The sequence below is a fragment of the Sapajus apella genome, unplaced genomic scaffold, assembly GCF_009761245.1.
Source record: "Sapajus apella isolate SASKATOON/1434 unplaced genomic scaffold, GSC_monkey_1.0 scaffold38, whole genome shotgun sequence".
Lineage (NCBI taxonomy): Eukaryota > Metazoa > Chordata > Mammalia > Primates > Cebidae > Sapajus > Sapajus apella.
This window is the reverse complement of record NW_022436978.1, coordinates 2,294,003-2,315,220: the sequence shown is the minus strand read 5'-3', so window position 1 is coordinate 2,315,220 and position 21,218 is coordinate 2,294,003. Positions and strand designations below refer to the sequence as shown.

At 49.0% G+C, this 21,218-nt stretch overlaps 1 protein-coding gene across 3 annotated transcripts in view; it reads right to left on the bottom strand.

Annotated features, from left to right (window-relative positions):
• The window catches only part of FYCO1 (FYVE and coiled-coil domain autophagy adaptor 1), a 71,328-nt gene that overhangs the window by 23,088 nt on the left and 27,022 nt on the right, over positions 1-21,218 (bottom strand). For all 3 annotated transcript variants that reach the window (XM_032298027.1, XM_032298029.1, XM_032298028.1), the window contains 7 exons: positions 18,159-20,582; positions 16,891-16,983; positions 16,197-16,315; positions 13,811-13,978; positions 11,003-11,152; positions 9,988-10,199; positions 6,867-7,011 (listed from right to left, as the gene is read on the bottom strand). In XM_032298027.1, the coding sequence (XP_032153918.1) occupies positions 6,867-7,011; positions 9,988-10,199; positions 11,003-11,152; positions 13,811-13,978; positions 16,197-16,315; positions 16,891-16,983; positions 18,159-20,582 (3,311 nt within the window). The remainder of the gene's footprint in view (positions 1-6,866; positions 7,012-9,987; positions 10,200-11,002; positions 11,153-13,810; positions 13,979-16,196; positions 16,316-16,890; positions 16,984-18,158; positions 20,583-21,218) is intronic.

Below are 21,218 nucleotides of genomic sequence, written 5' to 3'. Positions count from 1 at the left end.
TGCCATACCAACATATATAAATGTATATACACACATATGTTACATATTAATAGCACATGAATTTCATAAGAAATAAAACTTTTAAAGTCTCCAAACTTTCATACTTCGGTACAATTTATTTTAATGTGGTATGCCTGGAATATACAAAAAAGTTACCTTTGGGCTCAGAACATGGGAAATAAGTTGTAAACTTTCAGGGCAGTGTTCTATCAAGGAAATGGAATATACCAGTGACAAGGACCCTGCTCTTTCACTGTGGTTTCTAACCTCCTGCCCAAAGTGTGGGACAGATTTGTTTGACTTCTAGAACATGGTCACAGGATGAGGCATCGTTTCAAATGTCAGATTTTATGCATGTTTATTAAATCCTGGCTATCTGTTCAATAGGCTTAAGGATGTTTTTGGGCTTATGTATCCCAAAATCACTCACCAAAATATGGAGAACCAACTGACAACAGCTAAGAAGACTGCACAGAGAGACAGGCTGGAACTGACTTAACGGTGTGATTTTGGGGGTTGGATAGACCACAGTTGAATCCCTGCCACTCACCAGTTAGTAAGACCTTGGGCAAATCACTTAGCCTCCGAGGACCTGCTTCCTTTCTTTTCAGTGAAGCGTGACATGACAGCACTCACCCCTAAGGGCTGGTGTGAATACCTGAGACACTGCAGGGTTGGTGTGAATACCTGAGACACTGCATGTGAAACACTTGGCACAGTTTGCATTTGTGGAGAAAAGGTCCAAAAAATACCAGTAATTATTATTTCTTACAAGAACTGGTGACACAAAATGGAAGCCCTCCACGTCAGCCCATGTTAGCAAGGCGAGGGAGGGTTTTTATCGTGCCTTCCAGGTGTGTGGCACACCACTTTCAGGACCCACAGGATCCTACCTACTGTTTCATAAACACGCCTAAATGCAAAGCAGAGTTTTACTGCACTCAGGCCACATGGACCTCCAAGTGCAACAAATTCTGCCCTTTTAGGTGACAAGGCTGACATTTATCTTTTATTTGGCTTTCAAAGAGAGTTTCTGTCATTCCCCCTTTGTGCACTCATGTTAACATGGAGTACTTCTGACAGGCCACCAGTCTCTGGTTTCCCTGACAGCGTCCCGGCCCAAGGGACAGAGGCAGAAGCAGAGTCCTACAGCATCTCCACGGGTCCCCATGGAGAGATGCAGCATGGTGTTACGAGAATGCAGGGCTCTGGGCTTACTCAAGAGTGTTCCGTGACAGCTCCACCACTATATATCTCTGGACAGGTGATGCAGCACCCCAACCCAAGCCCTGGTTCACCACCTACATTACTGGCTCATGACAGCCTTCCCTTCCACAGTGCTTGTGAACATGGCCAGCACACTGCAAGTGCCATGTTTGGGCCTGCCTGGTCACAGCAACAGAAAAGCAGCACCTGGGACCAAGGGGATTTCCCTGACCAGGTGCCTGCCCCCTCCCAGGGTCTCTGCACTGGCCTTTTGTAGTTTAGGAAAGCTCTGCCTGCCTGGCCCCAGGAACAGCACAGTAGCAAAATCTTTCTTTGCCTTCTCTGCCTCCTCAGCCACTCATTGATTCTATGCCTCTGGGCCCTTACCTGCCACTCTTTGGAGTAGATGTCAGTTTTCCAACCCCTTCCCTTGGGTAAAGGAATAAACACTGGCACAACACGTGCAGATTACAGAAGGCCTTCATGCCTTATCTGAGTCCAACCACACCACAGCCCAGGAAGCAGAAGATGCCGTTGGCACAGGCTCCACTCCACAGAGGACAGTGCAGTCATGTGCGGGGAAGGGCCAGTTCCCAACCTCAGGCCCACCCTTCTCCCTTCCACTTGGCTCTCCCCTCCGCTCACCCACACCAGCATGTGGCATCAGAGGCCTGGGGAGAAGGGATCAGGCTGAGTGTGGGCTCTGCTTGAGTCCACATTGCCTTGGTGTGGCCTCAGGGTTGGAGAGTAAAGGACATGCCCTTTCCCTACCAAATTCCCAAACCTGGGGGGTAGCTACGGTACTTATGCGCTCCAATCCCATTAGAGATATGGCAGAGGCCACGAACGGCCATATCATCTGAGATGTGGGGAACACAAGATGACACTGACTCTAGGGGCTACCTGGGAGCTAGGAGCCCAGGTGTGTCCTCCGTGGATATTCTATGGAGGAGATGGTACCACAGAAGAGAAAAGTCTAGAGCTACCCCTACTGCAGGGGTGGAGGCAGGGCAAAGAGTGATCAGGGAGTGGTCAGGAAGGTGGTCAGGGCAGTCACTCTGGCTTTCTCCTCCAAGGGGCTCTCAAAGCAGCACCCTCTTCCAGCTGCCCGGTCCCTGCTGGTCCCTGGTAACTAATGCCATTGTGTAGGAGGCCTGGCACTATCATCCCCATTTTCAGATGAGAAAACTAGTTCAGAGAGGTTAATGCCTGCCAAAGCTCAGACAACAGAGCTAGGACTACCACCTCAGTAAACAGCCTCTTTCTTTGCCCAGAATGTTGGCTGCAGAAAGGTTTCCTGCCACTGACAAGCCACAGGGTACCTGTCACCTCTGTGTTCAGCTGAAGGCAGTGATCTTGGGTTAACCCATGTGCAAGGTGGCTTTGTAACCTTAACCATTCACCATATCCTGTTCTCATTTTGTTTCTGAGATAACAAGCATCAAATCTCCTGGTGGGTGATAAATCTACCACAGCACCCCTAGACACTCAGACACGAAGCACCAGTTCTGAAGCAATTACTGGCAAAGACGCTCTGAGGGTTCAGGGTTCGTTTCTGTGGGAGAGTTTACGCTCAAATTAGTGTCATCCAGCTATCTGAAGGATCTTCCTTGGAGGAGACAATTAGGCTGCGTAGTGCAAGGTACTGGGAGGGCGGCAGTACATGCACAGCTCAGCCCCTGATGGCACAACATCAGGAAAGCAACATACCTCCATGAAAGTCTTCCCAGGTATGAGGCACTGGGCTGGGCTCAGTGCTCCACACACATAGTTATCATGTAATCTTCCTAATACCCCTAGAGATGGGTGCTGTTCTAGTCTCTTCTGCATAGGAAAGGAAACTGAGTTCGGGGACTGCCCTGCCTAGAGCCATGGAGCCTGGTGGTGACAGACCAGGCGCGTTTGACTCTGGAGCTTGAGTTCTTCACCACCATACTGTCTGTTCATCTGGTAGCCAGAGGGGGAGGCTGGGCCTCAAGGAGGCCGTCACCGGGTAGAGGCAGAGCAAAGGCCGAGGGAGCCACAGCCCAGTGCTCCTGCCAGCCCTTACTCCACAGGCCTGGTTCACCAGCTGACAAGTGCTTGGTTTCCTTCTCCACCTCAGTCTGGAGAACAGCTGGGCACCTGGTCAGTGGAAATGGCAGAAGGTGGGCCTAAATGACCGAAAAGGGGGGTGTACAGGTGTGTCTGGAGGGCTCTGATGAACCCCATCTTTTCTGCGGAAGTCAGGGGCTGTGCTCCTGCTGTCACCACCATTCTAGCTCTGAGCCATGCACAGGGACCACTGGGAGGTTGCTTAGTGAGTTAAAGCATCCGGCCAGGTCTTCCTGGCAGGCTGGACTTTGGGACCTCTTCCTGACCCATCTCTGCCATGAGGAGGGGCAGCGCAAGCAACTTCCTTAGCCCCAAGAATGTGTACTTGTGCGAAAGCATGAACATGGAGGCGGGAAGATGGGCAAAATAGGGACATGGGGTGGGGAGAAGAGAGCTGAACTCTTCCGAATGACTCTTAAGCCAGTGGACTGGAGGGAGGAGTCCAAAGCCTAGTTCTGGCACCTCCAACACCACAAATTATCCGGCTTCCTGAGGCTTCAGCTTCTTTGGCTATAAAATGAGATGATAATTTCCACTCCCTGGTGGGCAGCACAGGGACTAGGTGAGGTCATGTGTAAGAGCAGCTGGTGCAAGAAAGGCGCATAACAGAGTCACTTTCAACAACACTACTTCCAAGTGGCCTGATACTCCTCATGAATTTAGACTTAGTGTTTAAGGTCTCCCAGATCCCTTCTTACTTTGGACTTGCTTATTTTTTCTTGAAGTTTCTTGCCAGGGATGCTTACACAAATCTAGGGCTTCAGATTTTCCACACTTTCTCAGACTCTTGGTGTTTTTTATTTAGGTCTTAAAACTTAAGAAGAAAAAGAATGTAGGAAAACACTACCAGAAATACTTGTGTTTATCTCCAGCTAGTGCACAAAAAGGTGCCTGACAATGCAGCCTTTAACTGACTTGGAAGAATGGCTCTTCACCCAAACAGAAGTGCAGGGATTGCAGGTTCCCATCAGCTAGTACCAGATCCGTCTTGGTGGTCGTGGACCAGCATGCTGGCAGTTTCCTTCCCCTGGAACAGTTCCTGATTTCCCAAGACCAAAACCACACATATTTGTCAGCAGTTGGAATGCCTTCTGTTTTTGTTCCTACTCGGCAGGGGAGGTGAGGGGTGAGGAGAGAGCCAGCTGCAGGATAGTCACTTTCTCACGCAGGCCAGAGGAGACAGCAAGATACTTTCAAGCCAGAATGTCCTCCCAGGCCTGCAGGTTCCCGGTCCTGCTCACTTTACCACCTACCCACCAAGCTTTCCAGGTGGTGGAGGCAGAGTGTAGCTTAGTGCTAATGGAATGGACCATGCCCCAGGGACCACTGGGCCATAGGGGTTGGGAGAACACTGCAGGCTTACATGGTTGGGGCTGGAGGAGTATCCCAGGGAGGAAAGGAAAAGCCCAAAGTTACAGAAATGGCAGTAGTAGAGGCAATCTTGGGTCTAGCGAGTTTGGTGATCAGGCTAGCTTTATCCATGAAGCTACAACACGGTGAGTTCAGTCACTAGATATTCATAGGCCTGAAGTCCCTTGCACTGGCAGCCTCATGAAGATGAAATACATGCAGCAGAAATGCTGAATGATCAATCTGACAGATCAGTCCTCTGAATTCTGGGCAGGAAAAGAGGGGCAGATCTCCATGTTGAGGCAGGAGTATCATAAAATGTCCTTAACTAGAGAAAATGGGTCGAGAAATGTCTGGGACCTAGGAACCACATACATTCTTCCTTGAGTTTCTAAACAGCCAGTGCCTTTTTTGTAGAAACTGCATTAAAGTTGGACAACAGGGGCTGAGAAACATCAAGCAAGGACCTCCTTTTCTATGGGTCCTATGTCATAAACTCTTGGGATTTTAATATGGTGGCACTTTATACAATTCATGTTTTTAAAAATTGGCCCTTGTAAAACTCTCCTTGAAAAGCTTGTCGGAAAATAGCTATACTAGAAAAACGAGAGGGCCAAGGAAGAACAAGCACTTCAGACCATCGTTGCAGTGGCTGTTTTGTCCTTCTAAAGCCTGCTCTCATATACAACACGCTGCTATGTACAGGCTGACTGTAAGCTGCAGCATTCTTGCAGCAGTCAGGAAGGTTCGGTGGAGACAGGTTGCTGATTAAGAGGAGCATAAAATACCAGCACTAGGGCAAAGTGCAGGCTAGATGAGTGGAAAGTCCCTTGGGTTCCACAGGGCACCAAGTAATAGACCTGTCCATATTTTTCTTACTGCTAAAACTTTGAGGCTTTGGGTGGGTTTATCTGCAGCTAAAGTGACCTCTGAGAGGACACATCTATCAGAGACGATTGCAACTAACTCCAAGCGTCCTTTCTCATGGCATCCTTACCAAGCCTGATTAGTGTTTCCAAAAGATGAACTAAACTCACTGTGCTGGAGCCTCACAGATGAAGCCAATCCATCACCAAACTCAAGACCCAAGACAGCCCCTACTCACTGTGGCCTCTGTGACTTTGGGCCTTTCCTTCCCTTCCTGGAATACCTTCCTCTGAAGCAAGTTGCCCAACCTGCAGCCTACAGGCTGTGTGCAGCCCAGGACTTTGAATGTGGCCCATACAAGTCCATGAACTTTCTTGAAACACTATGAAATTTTTTTGGGGGGGGATGGCGATTTTTTTCTAAGCTTATTAGCTATCGTTAGTGTTAGTGTATTTATGTGTGGCCTAAAACAATTCTTCTTCTTCCAATGTGGCCCAGGGAAGCCAAAAGATTGGACACCCCTGCTCTGATGCATTCCCTGACTGTATTAGCCTGCAGTGTTCTCCCAACCCCCACAGTCCAGTGGTCCCCAGGGCATGTTCCATTCCATTAGCACACTGCAGCATGTTGCTCTGATCAACTGTCAAGGGCGGCCCAGCAAGGGTTGCTGTTATAGGCCAAATTGTCTCCCCATACCCCAAATTATTCACATGCTTAAGTCCTAAGCACCAGGACTTCAGACTGTGGCTGCATTTGGAGATTAGGCCTGTAGATGAATGATTAAGTTAAGATGATGCCATTAGGGTGGGCCCTGATCCAATCTGACCACTGTCTATAAGAAGAGGAGACTGAGAGACATGGAGACACACCAGGGGTGTGCAACAGGAGATAGCCACATGAAGAAGCAGTAAGGAGGCAGACACCTGCAAGCCAAGGAGCGGCACCTCACAGGAAACCAACCCTGCCAGCACCTGACCATGCATTTCCAGCCTCCAGAGCTGTGAGAAGGTAAATTTCTGTTATTTAAATCACCCAGTCTGTGGTATTTTATATAGCACCCAAGCAAACTAACACAGGTGCTCAAACCAAGAAAGACAGGCCTTAATGGTGACGCTGAAACCAGGGGCCACTGACATCTCCCAGGAACTCCCTGCAAGGCTCAACACTGACCACTCCCCAAGCGCTGGTGCTCTTCCAGGTGATCACAAAGCACTGTTCTCAGGCACCTTCCCTTAGGCAAAGACAGTCAATCCTGCTTTCAATGTCTCACTTCTCTCATTCTTTGATAAGAAAGCACAACAGTCAGGCTTGCAATGAGTACTCAAGAAATGGAGGTGACCTCTACTCACTGTTCAGCCACATTTGGGTCAAGAGAATCAGTTTCAGTGGGTGTCTCAGGCAAGGAGGAGCCGGACTCCTGTATCTGGCACAATTCCTCATCTGTGATGATATCAAACACAGCATCGTCTGGTGGCCTGTAGTCTGTGATTGCTCCTGGGCAGCAGAGGCAGATCGGGAGAGAAGAGACACAACACACTGTTATGCACAGGCTGGGTAGGGGCCCTCAGGAAAGTGAGGGAGTGCAGCTATGCAGAACAAGCTGCTGAGGTACAGTTTAATTAGTCACTCAACTGACAGCTGTTCTGTCCAGAGTTAAGAGAAACAGTTGCTGGGACATTCCAAAAATGTAGAGGAAGGCTTACAGATGAAATGGTATGCACAACCTAAGAGGCTTCTCAAAGTCAGGGGCTTAGAGAGGTTTCAACCTCTTGTGTATTCTCTGAGGTCCCTTATTTGAAAGGAAAAACCTTATTAAAAAAGCATTTTGGGAGCACTTTGGGAGGCCAAGGCCGGTGGATCACTTGAGCCAAAATGGTGAAACCCTATCTCTAATAAAAATACAAAAATTAGCCAAATGTGGTGGTGGGCACCTGTAATCCCAGCTACTTGGGAGGCTGAGGCACAAGAATCACATAAACCCAGGAGGCAGAGGTTACAGTGAGCAGAGATTGTTCCACTGCACTCCAGCCTGAGAAACAGAGTGAGACTCTGTCTCAAAATAAATAAATAAATAAAATGAGCAGAAGGGAAATGTCAAAAATCAAAACAAGCGACCTTAGCACTCTGTGGTCACTAATGAGTTAGGGCAAGCCCATGCATAGTTCCTGGGGTGGTTAGCAAGAAAAATGGTTCATGTGAACTTAAAGTTCTTATCTGGACCTGCCATATGACCACTAAGACAGGCCCTGCTTTAGAAGGGAAGTTCTTCTTGCCCCAAGTTTATGTAACAGAAAGCTTGAGGCATATGCTAAAAAAGGGGGCCAGGGATTGTTTTTTTTCCATAGACCCAGCCATACTCCTGAACCTGCCTTGTAAGGCTGGCAGAGGGAAGGGAAAAACAGACAACAAGGATCTAAAATGATGTCCACTGACAGAAACCAAAGCCCTAAATAAATAGAAAATTATACCATGCTCATGAACTGAGTCAATTTTATTGAGATGTCAATTCTCCCCAAACTGAACTACAGAGTTAATGCAATTCCAATTTAAGTATCACCAGGAGTTTTTGTAGAAATTGACAAACTGATAACTAAAACTTATATAGAAAAACAAAAACCTATGATAGCCAATACTTTGATAAAGAACAAAACTAGAATCACTCTACCTAATTTTAAGAAGCTTTTTAAAACTATGGTAATCCTAACAGTTGGGTATTGGCGAAAGAATAGGCACATAGATAAACGGAATAGAATAAAAGTCCAGATATAAATCCACACATATAAGGTCAATTGCCTACTTTCTCATGGCAGCATAAAAAAAAATAAGGTCAATTTTTGACAAAGGTACAAAGGCAATTCTACAGGAAAAGAGAATAGTCTTTCAATCAATGGTGTTGAAATAACTGGACAACTATATACAGAAAGATGAACCTCTATTCATACCTTTCACCATACACAAAAATAACTGATTAATCCTAGTCCTAAATGTATAAACTAAAGCTATAAAACTTCTAAGGGACAATGGAAGGTCTTTGAGCTAGATATGACAACAAAAAGAAAAACATTTATCCATAACAGAAAAAAAACTGATGAACTGGACCTCCTTAAAATGATAAACTTCTGCTCTTTGAAGACTTTTTTGCTTTTTGAAAGAAAATATAAAGACAAGCTATAGAGTGGGAAAAAGGTACATACCTGAAAAAGAACTTGCATAGAGAATATACAGAGGACTCTCAAAATTCAGTAATTAAAAAATATTTTAAAATGGGCAAAACATTTGAAGATAAACTAATGCTGTGCCAAGTACACTCTCTGTCCTGATCAGTTCTTTGTACCCAACAACATAATGGGGCCTGCCAACCACTTGGTAATCCACTCAAACAAAAGAGGAATGGACAGCATTTCTAAAGGCTGGCTGGCCTGCATCCACGCAGAGGCCAAGGAGGAGTTCACAGGGACCAATTGCAATGGCAATGAGGCTAGAGCAGAGATGAGCTGAGACCACTTCTGCCTGTGCCTTCTCAGCTCTGCCTCCCTGTGCTACACATCCAAAGTCCAGTGCCCTGGAGGGCAGCCCAGGTCTATCTGTTAGGGTATGCTCAAAGCAGATGCAGCAGAACTCAAACTCTACTTCCTTTACTGGGCTGAGTGAGAGGACACAAAGGAGATTACATCCTCCTTGGACATGAAGGGAGAGCGAGCTTCAGGAAGAGAGTGAAGAATGTGGATGGTTCCTGACACAACTCCTAGCCTTGAGTTACTCTGGATGCCAGGGCTGAGGCCCTGGTAGACAGCATTTTCCAAAGCCTGGGATGTATTTCACAGATGTGCATTAAGATGTACATAGACTTCATGGTAAACCACACTGAGGCCAGGTGTGGTGGCTCATGCCTGTAATCCCAGCACTTTGGGAGGCCAAGGTGGGCAGATAATGAGGTCAGGAGTTTGAGACCAGCCTGACCAACATGGTCATCTGGTCTCTACTAAACCCCATCTCTACTAAAAATGCAAAAAAAACCAAAAAACAAAAAACAAAAAAAACCAGCCAGGCGTGGTGGCACGTGCCTGTAATCCCAGCTGACTTGGGAGGCTGAGGCAGGGGAATTGCTTGAACCAGGGAGGTGGAGGTTGCAGTGAGTCGAGATCACACCACCACACTCCAGCCTGGGTGACAGTGAGACTCCGTCTCAAAAAAATGAATAAATAAAACCACCCTGAATCTTATCAGGAGAGAGTTATTCCCTTTTCAAAAACCACACTGAATCTTACCAGGAGAAAGTTATTCCCTTTTCAATTCTCTTTCAATCCTAAGCACGTCAAAATGAAAGTGTCAAGCTGGTGGTAACATATTTTAGCACCTCTTTAATATGTAAGTTTAGAAAACACTGAATTCAGCTTCTGAGCAGTAACTAGACACAACTTGGCAGGGGTGGCACCTAGAGAACACAGTAGGCAGTAACGGGGGCCTGACCTTGGTGTCCTGTGGCCTGGGGCCCAGCTGAGGCTGGTGATAGTGCAGGGCTGGGCTCTCCCTGGCTAGTGCCTGAGCCAGTGCTATCAGGGGAGCCAGGGCCTTCACTGAGCTTCTGGAAACAGGCTCGGCAGCAGCGCTCCTTCTTGCCACCGTGCTTGGTTAGGACGTAGTTGTTGCAGCAGTAGTAACAGAAGATGCGGCCACATATCCTGGGAACAAAACAAGCCCAGGCTGTGAGGACGATACACTATGATCTTGCGTGATCTGCTCACTACCCAAACTGTGCTCTGGCTGCCACATGACCCTCATCAGACTCGGCTCTGCCCCTACTTTAGGATGTAGCCATGAGCTCATTTCATAAGATTCCAACAAAGCCCTCTTGTCAGCTTGGTGAAAGAATGTTTTACTTCCTGAGGTCTTGGGAGGCAGGGAGACAAAGCGTGGCTGAGCCCACCTTCCCTGGCACCAATTTGTAGGTATTCCTCCCATATCTCAGGGGCAAAGGCTCTAAGAGACCACAGACCTCCACAGCTTTGAGAATTATTCTGCACCTGCCCCTAGCCCAGCCAAAGATTCATCTTTAACCAACCTTCTCTGGCTTTTGTGCCCCTGGCACTGCCTGTGCTCCTCTAGTGAAGCCTCAGGCCAGCTCTCGTCGGCTTCCAGTAACACTGCTCCTCTCTGGTCCCTATAGGCTGAGGAATGGTAGAAGAACTGCTAGCCTCTGGGTATGCCCCACCCCTGTGGGCCCCACTAACTCCATCCACATCTCTGTATTTAGTTCTTCCCTTTCAGGGAGCCCTGAATGTTCTGCTAGGATCCCAACTAATACACCTTCCTCACCTGGTTCCCTTAAAGCCAAAATGCAATGTGCTCCTCCTAAATACCAGCCATGGTGCCAACATCTATTACAGAGTGCCAACACCTATCACAGAGTCCTCTTTCAGAGTTGTCTGCTCTGGTCCTGGGCCCCGCCAGGGTTTTGGTGCCAGCCCATGAGCCCCCTGCTGACCTACAGTGGTGCCGCCGCACCATCCAGCTGAACTCCCGCTTGCAGTCGAGGCAGTGGTTTGCCTCCGTGTCCCCAAGCCACCTCTCCTCGGCACTGAGCTTCTGCTGGAATTCTAGGGCATCAGACTTCTGCCAGAGAGCATCCTTGTCCCTGGGACAAAACCCCATTGGAAGAAAAGCAGAGAGAATCCATGAAACCAATAGGACGATCTTGTTTCATTTCGAAAGACATTTCCTAAGTCATAGAAAGAAAATTCACTTTCACCTTGTAAATATGCCCTAGCCCATGCTAGGTCTCTTCCATCTCCCCCAACATGCACACTTAAGTGACACCACATGAATGAGAACGCACAGGAGGCAAAAGATGTACACAGAAGGCACTGTCAACTGCAAAGAGCTGTCAGCAGCAACGAGGGCACTACTCAGGCACCTAAACAACAGTGCTGAGGACCACTGGGAGTTCAGGCTAAAACATACTGTCATGCTGACTCTGTGTGCCCTAAGTCCAAGGACCATGAATGTACTCCCCACCCAAATCTTAATGTGCTTGGGGTCCTTTATGCTTCTACGGTTGGTCCAAGTAATAGTTAATCAGTGGAGAAGATCAAAGATTTCCTAGCGTGAAAATCTGATCAGATGTTAGCCTCCTCTGCCCCTCAGAGAGATGGTAAGGTCATTCCAGGAAGCCAGAACGAAAGAAGTGTGAGGCTTTCCAGAAAGGTCTGGCAGTGTCAGAATGTGCCTGATGCCCTGGAGGGGGAGGATGTGAACAGAGGCTTCCTCAGGGAAATTAATGAGCATTTTCAAGCTTGACGGTTTCTGAAGTTTAGTTCTTTCTCGTATGGAGCCCCAGCTGGCAACCTGAGGGCTAATGCGGCCCTAGCAGCACCGCGGCCACTGATAATGTGACACCCGAGCCACTCAGGTCCTGAGAGAGACAGGCTCCATCACTGACCAGGAACTCTCAACCAACCACAGATCGTTTGTACTAAATAAATAAGCTTGAACATGGGCTTGAATGGCTTTTTCAAGGACGGCTGAAACTGTCAGGAAGTAGGAAGACTCGTTCTCTGAAGCAGCCTCATTCTCTAGGCTGATCCACCTACACTTTGGGAATGTGGAATGCTGCCAGGAGCTGGGGGTTTTCCACCACACTCCTCAGGTCACAAATACCTTGGGTCATAACTCTGTGTAGTGATGATAAGAAGGCAGAGTTTTTAAACCTTCAACTTGGTTATAATTTTAATATCACTGTTTTGCAAAACTTAATGAATTAGCAGGTCTAGGCCTTGCTGATCCATGGTCCTGCTAACATCACAAAAAGAGGGCTAATCAGATTGCATGTGCCTCTTGAAGGAAAGACACAAAACTACAAATCAATTGTATGAAGGCTTCTTGCCAAAATTTTGAACCTGAATCTACGCAAGATACTAGTAGAATGATGGTCCTCAACTCTGGCTCACTGGTGTCAGGGTCCCACTCCTGGAAGTTGCAATTCAGTTAGCTGGGGTGGGGCTTGGACATGCGCATTTTTAAATGACTTCCCTAGTGATTCTAATACGTAGCCAGGATTGAGAACCACTGCAATAGTTGTAACTATGGACTCATAGGAAATGCAAGGGATGGATGATCGTGTTAAATGACATCACAAGGATGCAATCAGCAAAAGTAGAGAGATGGTAGGGAACCCCATAGACTAAAAAGGATGTAAGAGACACATCAATGGCAGTAGATGATCTAATTTAGATCCTGATTAGAATGACCTAAAAAAATTCTAAGGCACTGGGAAAAATTTGAAACTGACTAGATACTTGATGATATTAAGAAATTATACTTCATTTTTTAAGATGTCATAAGGACACTGTGGTTGTTTAAAATGGAGAGTTCTGGGCCAGGCATGGTGGCTCGTGCCTGTAATCCCAGCACTTGGGAGGCTGACACAGGCAAATCACTTGAGGCCAAGAATTCAGGACCAGCCCGGCCAACATGGTGAAGCCCTGTCTCTAATAAAAATACAAAAATTAGCCGGTGGTGGTACGCATCTGTAATTGCAGCTACTCAGGTGGCCGAGGCACAAGAATGGCGTGAACCCAGGAGGAAGAGGTTGCAGTGAGCCGAGATCATGCTACTGCACTCAAGCCTGGGCAACAGAGTGAGACTCTGTCTCGAAATAAATAAATAAAATAAAGAAAAATAAAATAAAAGAGCCCTTGTCTTGGAGAGATACATACTGAAATATTTACGGATGAAGTGATATGTCTGGGATTTGCTTTGAAATAATCTTGGAAGGTGAAAAAGCAGGTGGGTCTACAGATGAAGCAAGACTGGCCCTGAGCTAAACACTATTGAAGCTGGGTGACAGGTAACTAGGGGTGTATTACATGATTCCATTTTTGTATATTCGAAAATTTCCATAAAGAAAAGTTAAAAGAAGTTTTGAATGACTTGCCAACATTACAAAATCAGGACATTTCACATGAAAATCCAGGTTTCCATCTTCTCTTGAGAAGTAAGGTGGTCTGGCAGTTTTGAGCCAAGACAGATGTGGAGAAGCAGAGCCCAGTTGTGTCCCCAGTTTCTCACTGTCCCCTCCTGACCCAGGTCAAATTTACATCAGCTGCAGTACCTGTAGGCACTGGAGTCTGGGACTCCTAGTACTGGGGAAAGTGAGATGGAGGAGGAGAGAGGGGCTCCTGAGAGAGGGCAAGAAAATGAAATTTCTGAACTGTGCTTTCAAGAATAGCTACATTTCTTTAGAAAAACGCAAGTGTGGGGAAAACCCCAGCTGCTGGTTTGAGCCAACACTCACCTGAGCAACTCTATCAGCCGCTCCTCGAGATACTTCTTGGTTCTGTTGAGGTCATCCAGGTCAGCGAGCATCTTCTGGTCATTCCTCTCGCGGTCTGTCACCTCCTGGCAAAGTTTGTTGTAATACTCTTGGATTTTTATTGAGGCTTTTTCGAGTTCCTTCTGGGTCCTGGGGGAGGAGAGGTAAGTTTTCTTGATTACTCAGGAATTCCAGCTTCCCCAGGGCTTCTAGGCTCACCCAGGACTCTAATGAGGGGTGCTACTGCTGCCACCGTGGGGGAGCCCCTTAGTACTATCTGCTCACAGGTTATGCAGTCTCTAGCTTTTGAGACTCTCCTCACACCCCCACATACAAAGGGGCATTCTGGGAGGGAGGACAGGCTGACCCCAGGTTGCCAGAAGCACCCTAAGTGAATAGAACTCTGCACTTCTTTGCTCCTGGACAGGGGCTGAGCTTGTGAGAGGAGCCTGGTAGGCAAGGCTCCTGGGCTGGTGATGGGGAGGATGGGCAGGATGAGAAAGGAGTCAGGACAGGCAGGACAGAGGTGTAGCTTCCTGGAGGTGGCCGCACGGAGGAAGGCCTGCCTTCCACACGTCCTTGGGACTCTACACGGGGCATGGGTGCTGGGCCCACAGCAGCACTCAGTCTCAATCTGCACTGCCAGCTGTTCTACCTGACAGCCCCCTGAGGCCCAGGGAATTCCATTTTGGGTGCTACAGGATGTCTCAGTTTACAGCAGAAGAAGCCGGCTGAATCTCGCTGTCTTCCTGACCCCACCTACTCCATTTTCAACTCAGTTATCCACTAAGGCAGTGGTTTTCCAAGGGGGGTCCAGTGGGACATAATAAAAGCTCCATTAAACAAAGGGCTCTGCAGAGAGACTGATTAATTTATACCTAATGCAGCCCTTCCACATCTAGTATAAAGTTGCCAGGGAGTTGTTTACTAAACCCTGTCCACCAAAATGACTTTATAGGTGCACCCACACCCACACCATACACCACACACACACACTGAAATAAAATAAGTTGGCAGACAGACTGTGCAGCTTTGAGCAGCTGAAACAAATGCTCTGATATCTTACAAATAACCACTGTTCTGGCTGAGTGTGATGGCTCACACCTGTAATCCCAGCACTTTGGGAGGCCAAGGCAGGTGGATCACCTGATGTCAGGAGTTTGAGACCAGCCTGACCAACATGTACTAAAAATACAAAATTAGCCAGGCATGGTGGCACATGCCTGTAATCCCAGCTACTTGGGAGGCTGAGGCAGAAGAATTGCTTGAACCTGGGAGGCAGAGGTTGCAGTGAGCCAAGATCATGCCATTGCACTCCAGTCTGGGCAACAAGAGTGAAACTCTGTCTCAAAAAAATAAAACAAAACAAAAACCAAACCAAAAATAAACAAAGAAAAAAAACACTGTTATAGCATGTTTTCATGCCACCAACTCAGGCTCTGTTTAAACTGTCACATGAATATGACTTAGCTAAGAGGCAGCCAGTGCCCTATAGGATCTTAACACTGGAAGGGTAAGATGAAAAGAAATGTATGTCCAGGATCCTGGATCTCCCATTGAGCCAGAGCCCAGTTCTAGAAGGCAGGTGGTGGGAAGAGGTAATTGATAAATAGAAAAGTCAGAGACTTGGGACAGTTTGGTGTGCTTATCTTTGCTGGTAGCACACATGCAATTCAATTCCAGCAACTCTGCCTCCCTGCTAAACCTTTTTTTAATCAGGTCCTGGCTCAACTAGCTGCGTCCCATAACCACATGGTGGACTTAGGCTCACAACTCCACGTGGCCCCAAGCCTCATGATGAGGGGGGTCAAGGAGGCCTTGGGGTGGCAGAGTGATCTGCTCTCCACAGATAGGGCATCAGAGAGTCTGCACAAAGACAGGCTGATCCTGGTCCTTGGCACACTCATCTTCCTCATCCATAAAATGGGGATAAATGATAATACTTTCCTCACAGGACCATTAGGAGGATTAACTGGGTCAATGTATGCAACATATTTAAAACAGAGCCTGCCACATTTTCAGCATTATTTAAATATATGCTGTTAACTAATTACATTTTTATGATCTAACTTTCATTTCATTTTAGTTTTTCCAAAGCTTGCCGTTACTGAAGTATGCACTGCGACATGCCAGAGAGAAGACAATCGAATTAGGAGAAAGGTGCCTTAGCCATGTATAGGTTCTGATGGGCAGGCAGCCAGGTTCTTTGTGGCACACGCTTTCTGAGCATAAGCACTTTCTGAGTTTGTGGCTTTTCTTGCAAAAGGACTTCCTAAACCTAGTATGAGTGACTGACTTTCTAAATGACGGGACCAAACACTCCTTCCCTGAAGGGTACCGACAGCCGTGTAGGTGGACTGTGACTAACCTTTCTAGGTCTTCACGCAGGGCAGCCCCCTCCTGGTCCTTCCTCAGCATGGCTGCCTGGCACTCCGCAAGGTGGTTGCTGGTGCAGCTCAGCTTCTCTCCCATGTCTGCTTGGGTGGCCTGGCACAGGACAACAGGGAGGAGACACTCAGCTTGCAGAAGCCCATGCAACGTACCATAAAGTGACTGGTATGCCATCCACCCCATCTGGCTGGGTCACTTCTAAATGGAGGGTTGTTTTCTATTAAGTTCAAGAGGCCAAGAACCTCTGCTCTATATCTGTGGGGTCTCAACTGCAACTAGTTGTGGTAGTTGGCAGGTGGCAGGTATCAGAATTTCCAGGGTGATGTTAAAAGCAGGGGTGGCAGGGAGCAGGATTCACTTGAACAAGTCACTGCTCTGAAGACTGTGGGACCAGTGCCACTCCTGCGCCCGCCAAGTTTAGAATCACTGGCTGGCGATCACCCATAGAGATAGCCAAAGAGGACAACTTATTTCCTTTCTGTATTTGGCAGCTCCAGCCAGGTGTCCAGGGAATGGAGGGGGTCAGGTACAAACTGAGGGTGTCTACAAAGGTGAACTGAGGATGGCTTCAGCCTAAGAATTTGGAGGTATGCAGGGAGCCCTCTTAAATGGTCCAGTCAAAATCACATCGGATGTCCTCTCCCTGACAGGTCCACACCACCAAGGCCTACCTTCAGCTTCCCCACAGCTTCCTCGGCAGCCTGCAGCTGCCGGCCTTGCTCCTCAAGCTGGCCTCTGAGGTTCCTGCACTCTTCGCCAGCATTCTAGAGAGGACAGGAAAGAGATCATAAAGGTAAGGTCTTTGCTCTGAGGATCCCTCAGCCCCATCACCTAAACAGATAAAACCAAGCTACCTTTCTCTTTTTCCAGGCAAACTGGCTCCTCAATGAGCCTTGGGCTTATTAATAACGAAACACTTTCAAGCTTACTAGGAAAAGAGACTTAGCCTGGTCCCCAAATTTAGAACTTAATTTCTGCAAGGGAAAAAGTTGGCTATGAGCCACAAGGAGTTTCACGGGTGGGGCGGCACTGGGTGCGGAGGCACACCTCTGGTGGTGTGGTGGAGCTGCCTGAGAGAGGACAATTAGGAGTAGCCTGAGAGTACACAGACCTTGACGCAGGCAGATTAGTGGCGAGCCCTAGAAATCAAAGTCCCAGGCCACTCTGCCTGTCTTCACTCGTAACCATCTTTAACTCCTCATCTTTGTGCACTATCAAAGGCACACAGTAACTGCTCATCTCACTAACTTGTCTGTTCCAAGGGCCTTGTAAAACTAAGTGAGTTGGTTCCCTACCCTGCACCTGCTGTCAGGAGAGCACCTGATGGGGTTGGTTATTCACTAAGAACCCAGAGACAGGACGTGAGCAGCTGTGAACTGCTGGCTCACTGCAGGGGTTTTGGAGGCTAAGTCAGGGCTCTCACACTCACATGCCCAGGGGAGCTGGGCAAGTACAGAAACGAATGTAAGGAAAAGTCCTGAGGATGTGTGCCTCCTTTAAAGTGGGCAGCCACCCTCAGGCTCCTGCTGACTATCTTCAGCTGCCACAGGGAGCGGGTGGGGTGAGGACGCAGGCTTTCAGATCTTCTGAGGTTTCAAAAGAAGCCCTCAAACTGTATTTGTAAACACTCTGCTCTTTCAATGTTGGCTACTAATTTTAAAAACTTCTGTGTGGGCTAATCTTGTTTGCAATGGTCTTGAGTTTAGACTTCTGGGCTAAGGCATCACTCCCAATATTCTGTCTTAAAGTGTTTCCACAGAGAAAAAGATGCTACTGTGAGTTGTGATGGCAGGACAGGACCAAGAGGTGTATGCCTGCATCCACAGTACATTCTCCAGCCATCACCTGCCTCATGGCTGAAGGTGCATCATCCTTCCATGGACCCACCAGGCCTGCTCAGGGAGATGGGTAGAGCTCAAGTGGTTGAAGCTAGTATTACCTTAAGTCTGCTCTGGTAGTCCATGATTTCAGCACTCAGCTGGAACTTGAGGGTGTCAAGCTCCTGGTGTGCAGCATCCTGGAGGCTCTGGGCCCGCTGCTCGGCCTGGGCGAGCTGGGCCTGCAGGCCAGGCAGTGAGCTGGCTGCTGTCTTGGCCGCCTTCAGCTTCTCCTGCAAGCTCTCCTTCTCTTGCTGCAGCCCAGCTACTTGGCACTCCAGGCTCTCTCGCTCCCTTGAGGCTGCCTCTTTGGAGTCCCAGAGCTCCTGGACAGCACGGGCCAGTGCCTCCTCCACCTGTTCCTTTTCCATGGTCAATGCACAAACCTGGATGCCTAGCTCGGCTGTGTCCGTGTTGGCCTGGTGCAGCTGCTCCTGGAGCTCAGAGTGCTCCAGCTGTGCTTCCTCAGAGCTGCATTTGGCCTGGGACAGCTCCTCCTGCAGGGCCCGCAGCTCCTCCTCCCTCTGCTGGGCCTCACCGGCCCTCTCCTCCTGCAGCATCCCTTCACGCTCTGAGCACTGCAGCAGCTCCTGGACATGGGCCCTGTTGAGGGCTTCATTCTGTTCCTTTAGCTGCTGCACAAGTGTCTTGTGCTCGCTCAGGACTGCCTCAGCCATGCTCAGCTGGCTCTGCACCTTGTCCCGGTCATCCAGAGCTGCCCGCATCTTAGCCTGCAGGTCCACCACCTGAGCCTGCAGCCGCTGGGCCTCTCCCTGATGGACTTCCAGCTGCGCCTGAGACACAGCCAGCTGCGCAGCCAGCTCACGGGCTTCACTGTCGGGGAGTGGGCTAACTCCCTGCTGGCCTTTCTCTGCTGTGAGGACCTCGATCAGCTGGGTCTGCTGGTGGCACTGGCTCTCGAGAGCCCTAAACTCTCTGTGCCGGGCCTCTGCCAGTTGCCGGCACTGCTCCACCTCCTCCCGCAGCTGCTGGCACTCACCCTCCTTGCTCTGCAGAGCGGCCTCCTTCTCTGCCACCTGGGCTTTCATGGCCTTCTTGGCCTTCCTTACAGCCAGCAAGCTTGCCTCCATCTGCTCGCCCAAGTGCCGGATGCTGGCCTGCTCCGCCTCCAGGGAGGCCAAGGAGCCCTGGATGGCTGCTTCCCGCTGCTGCAAAGCCTGGTAATCGGCCTGCAGGGCCTGCAGCTTGCCCTCCAGGAGCTGGTTACGCCCAACCACATTCTGTAGCTCCTTCTCTAGCTCCCTGTTGGCCTGCTGGAGCTCTGCCTCCTGGCTGCCCTCCTGCACCTTGGTATCGTCTAACTGTGCCCCCTGCAGGCTCCTCTGCTCCTCCTCCGGCTTCCCACAGGCCACTTGCAGAGGGGAGTTCACAGGGACCAGGGTCTCATTCTTCTCATCTGCCACTGGCAGTTCTGGGCCGGGCTGCCCAGCAAGCTGCTCCAGCACACCCACCTTCTGGCTCAGGCGGTCTTTGTCCTGGATGAGCTGCTTCTTCTGTTCCTCCAGGTCACTCACATGTTGGTTCACCTGTGCCAGCTGGGTCTCCAGGAACTGCAGCTGCCGGGTCAGAGATGTTACCTCCTGCTCCAGCAGCTCCTTCTCCTCCTGTCGCTGTTTCTCCTCCCGTCGCAACTCTGCCAGCTCCTCCTCCCGGGCGCTTGAGTGGGCCAGCAACTCCTGCAGCCGTCGCCAGAGCTGGTCTGCCTCCTGTCCCTTCCCAGACAACTCCTCCTGGAGTGGGGCCACCTCCTTCACCAGGCGCTCCAGGTTGGCCTGGGCGTCCTCTTTCAGCTGCAGCTCCTTGGCCAGCTGCTCCAGCTGGGCACTCTGCTGCCTGTTGACCTCTTCAACCTTGGTTCTCTCCCTTTCCAGGGCTCGAAGCTTCTCCTGTAGCTCCTGGATCTCCCGAGCCGCATCACTGGGAATGGGTTCTTGCTGGCCCTTTGTGTCTGGTGCCGCATCAGCCTTCTGCTGAGCCATAGCCAGCCAGTCTGGGATGCTGGCTAAATGCTGGTTCCTCTTGCCCAGTGAATCCCGTGTGGCCTCAAGCTCCTGTGCCAAGGGCTGCAGCAGGGACTCCAGCTGCCGCAGGGCTGTGTGGTAGTCCTCCTTTTCTGCTGCTCCTAGCTCCAGGGCCTGCAGGCACGTCTGTAGCTCCTTCACAGTGTTCTGGGTGGCCTGGGTTACCTCCCTCTGCTTCTGGAGCTCAGCCACCAAGCAAGTGAGGCGAACGTTGTCCTCTGCTGCAGTGCGCCCTCTCTCCCTCTCTGTCTGCAGTTGCTCCCCTTGCAGGCTGACAGCTGCCCTCAGCTCCTGGTTCTCTCTGTCCAGCTGCTGCATGCGCTCCTGCAGCTGCTTTTCCCGCACCTCCAACTGGTCCAGCTCTAGCCGCATTTCATCAAAGCCCTCCAATGCCTCATTGTTTAGGGGACTGTTAAGGTCAAAATTGGATGCCATCTCTTGAGTCTGGGAGAAAAACACAAAAGACAAGTGTTGCTGAAGCTACATGGTTACTCAGAAAACCTTTAGAGTTTAATGAGAGCAGAGGTAAAAATACAGGCATTAGCTGCCCTAAGGTTAGTCTAAAGAACTATTCAAAAGACTAGAAGAATCCCTTTGCTCAAAGCATCTACCACACATTTAGCAGCACACTGCAAAGACATGAAGTCACCCATGTGAGCTCCACTAAGATACAGACTTCCATTTCCCATCCAGCCCCCTTCAGCTTGATTCCCTTAATGGACATTGTCTCTGAGAAAAATTCAATTATATCTAAGCTGTTGTTTATTCATTGTGCCATACCCATACCTGTAACTCCTGGCATGATTAAGCCACAAAATAAGGTAAAAGATTAATCTTTTGTTTAATTGTTCCTTATATTGATCGTTTTAATTTTTTTATTGCTGATCAGTTTCCATAGAACTATATACAGCTGTGATATATTCACATTTCTAAAAAAATTAACAAAGTGCCCCTACCTACTAACATTGACTGAGCCCTCACATATGTCAAGCCCTTAAGCAATTAACATATGCTTAAGAACCGTACACGCACTCCCTCATTTATGAGCTAGAGTGATTTTTATTATCACCATCCTGTGGA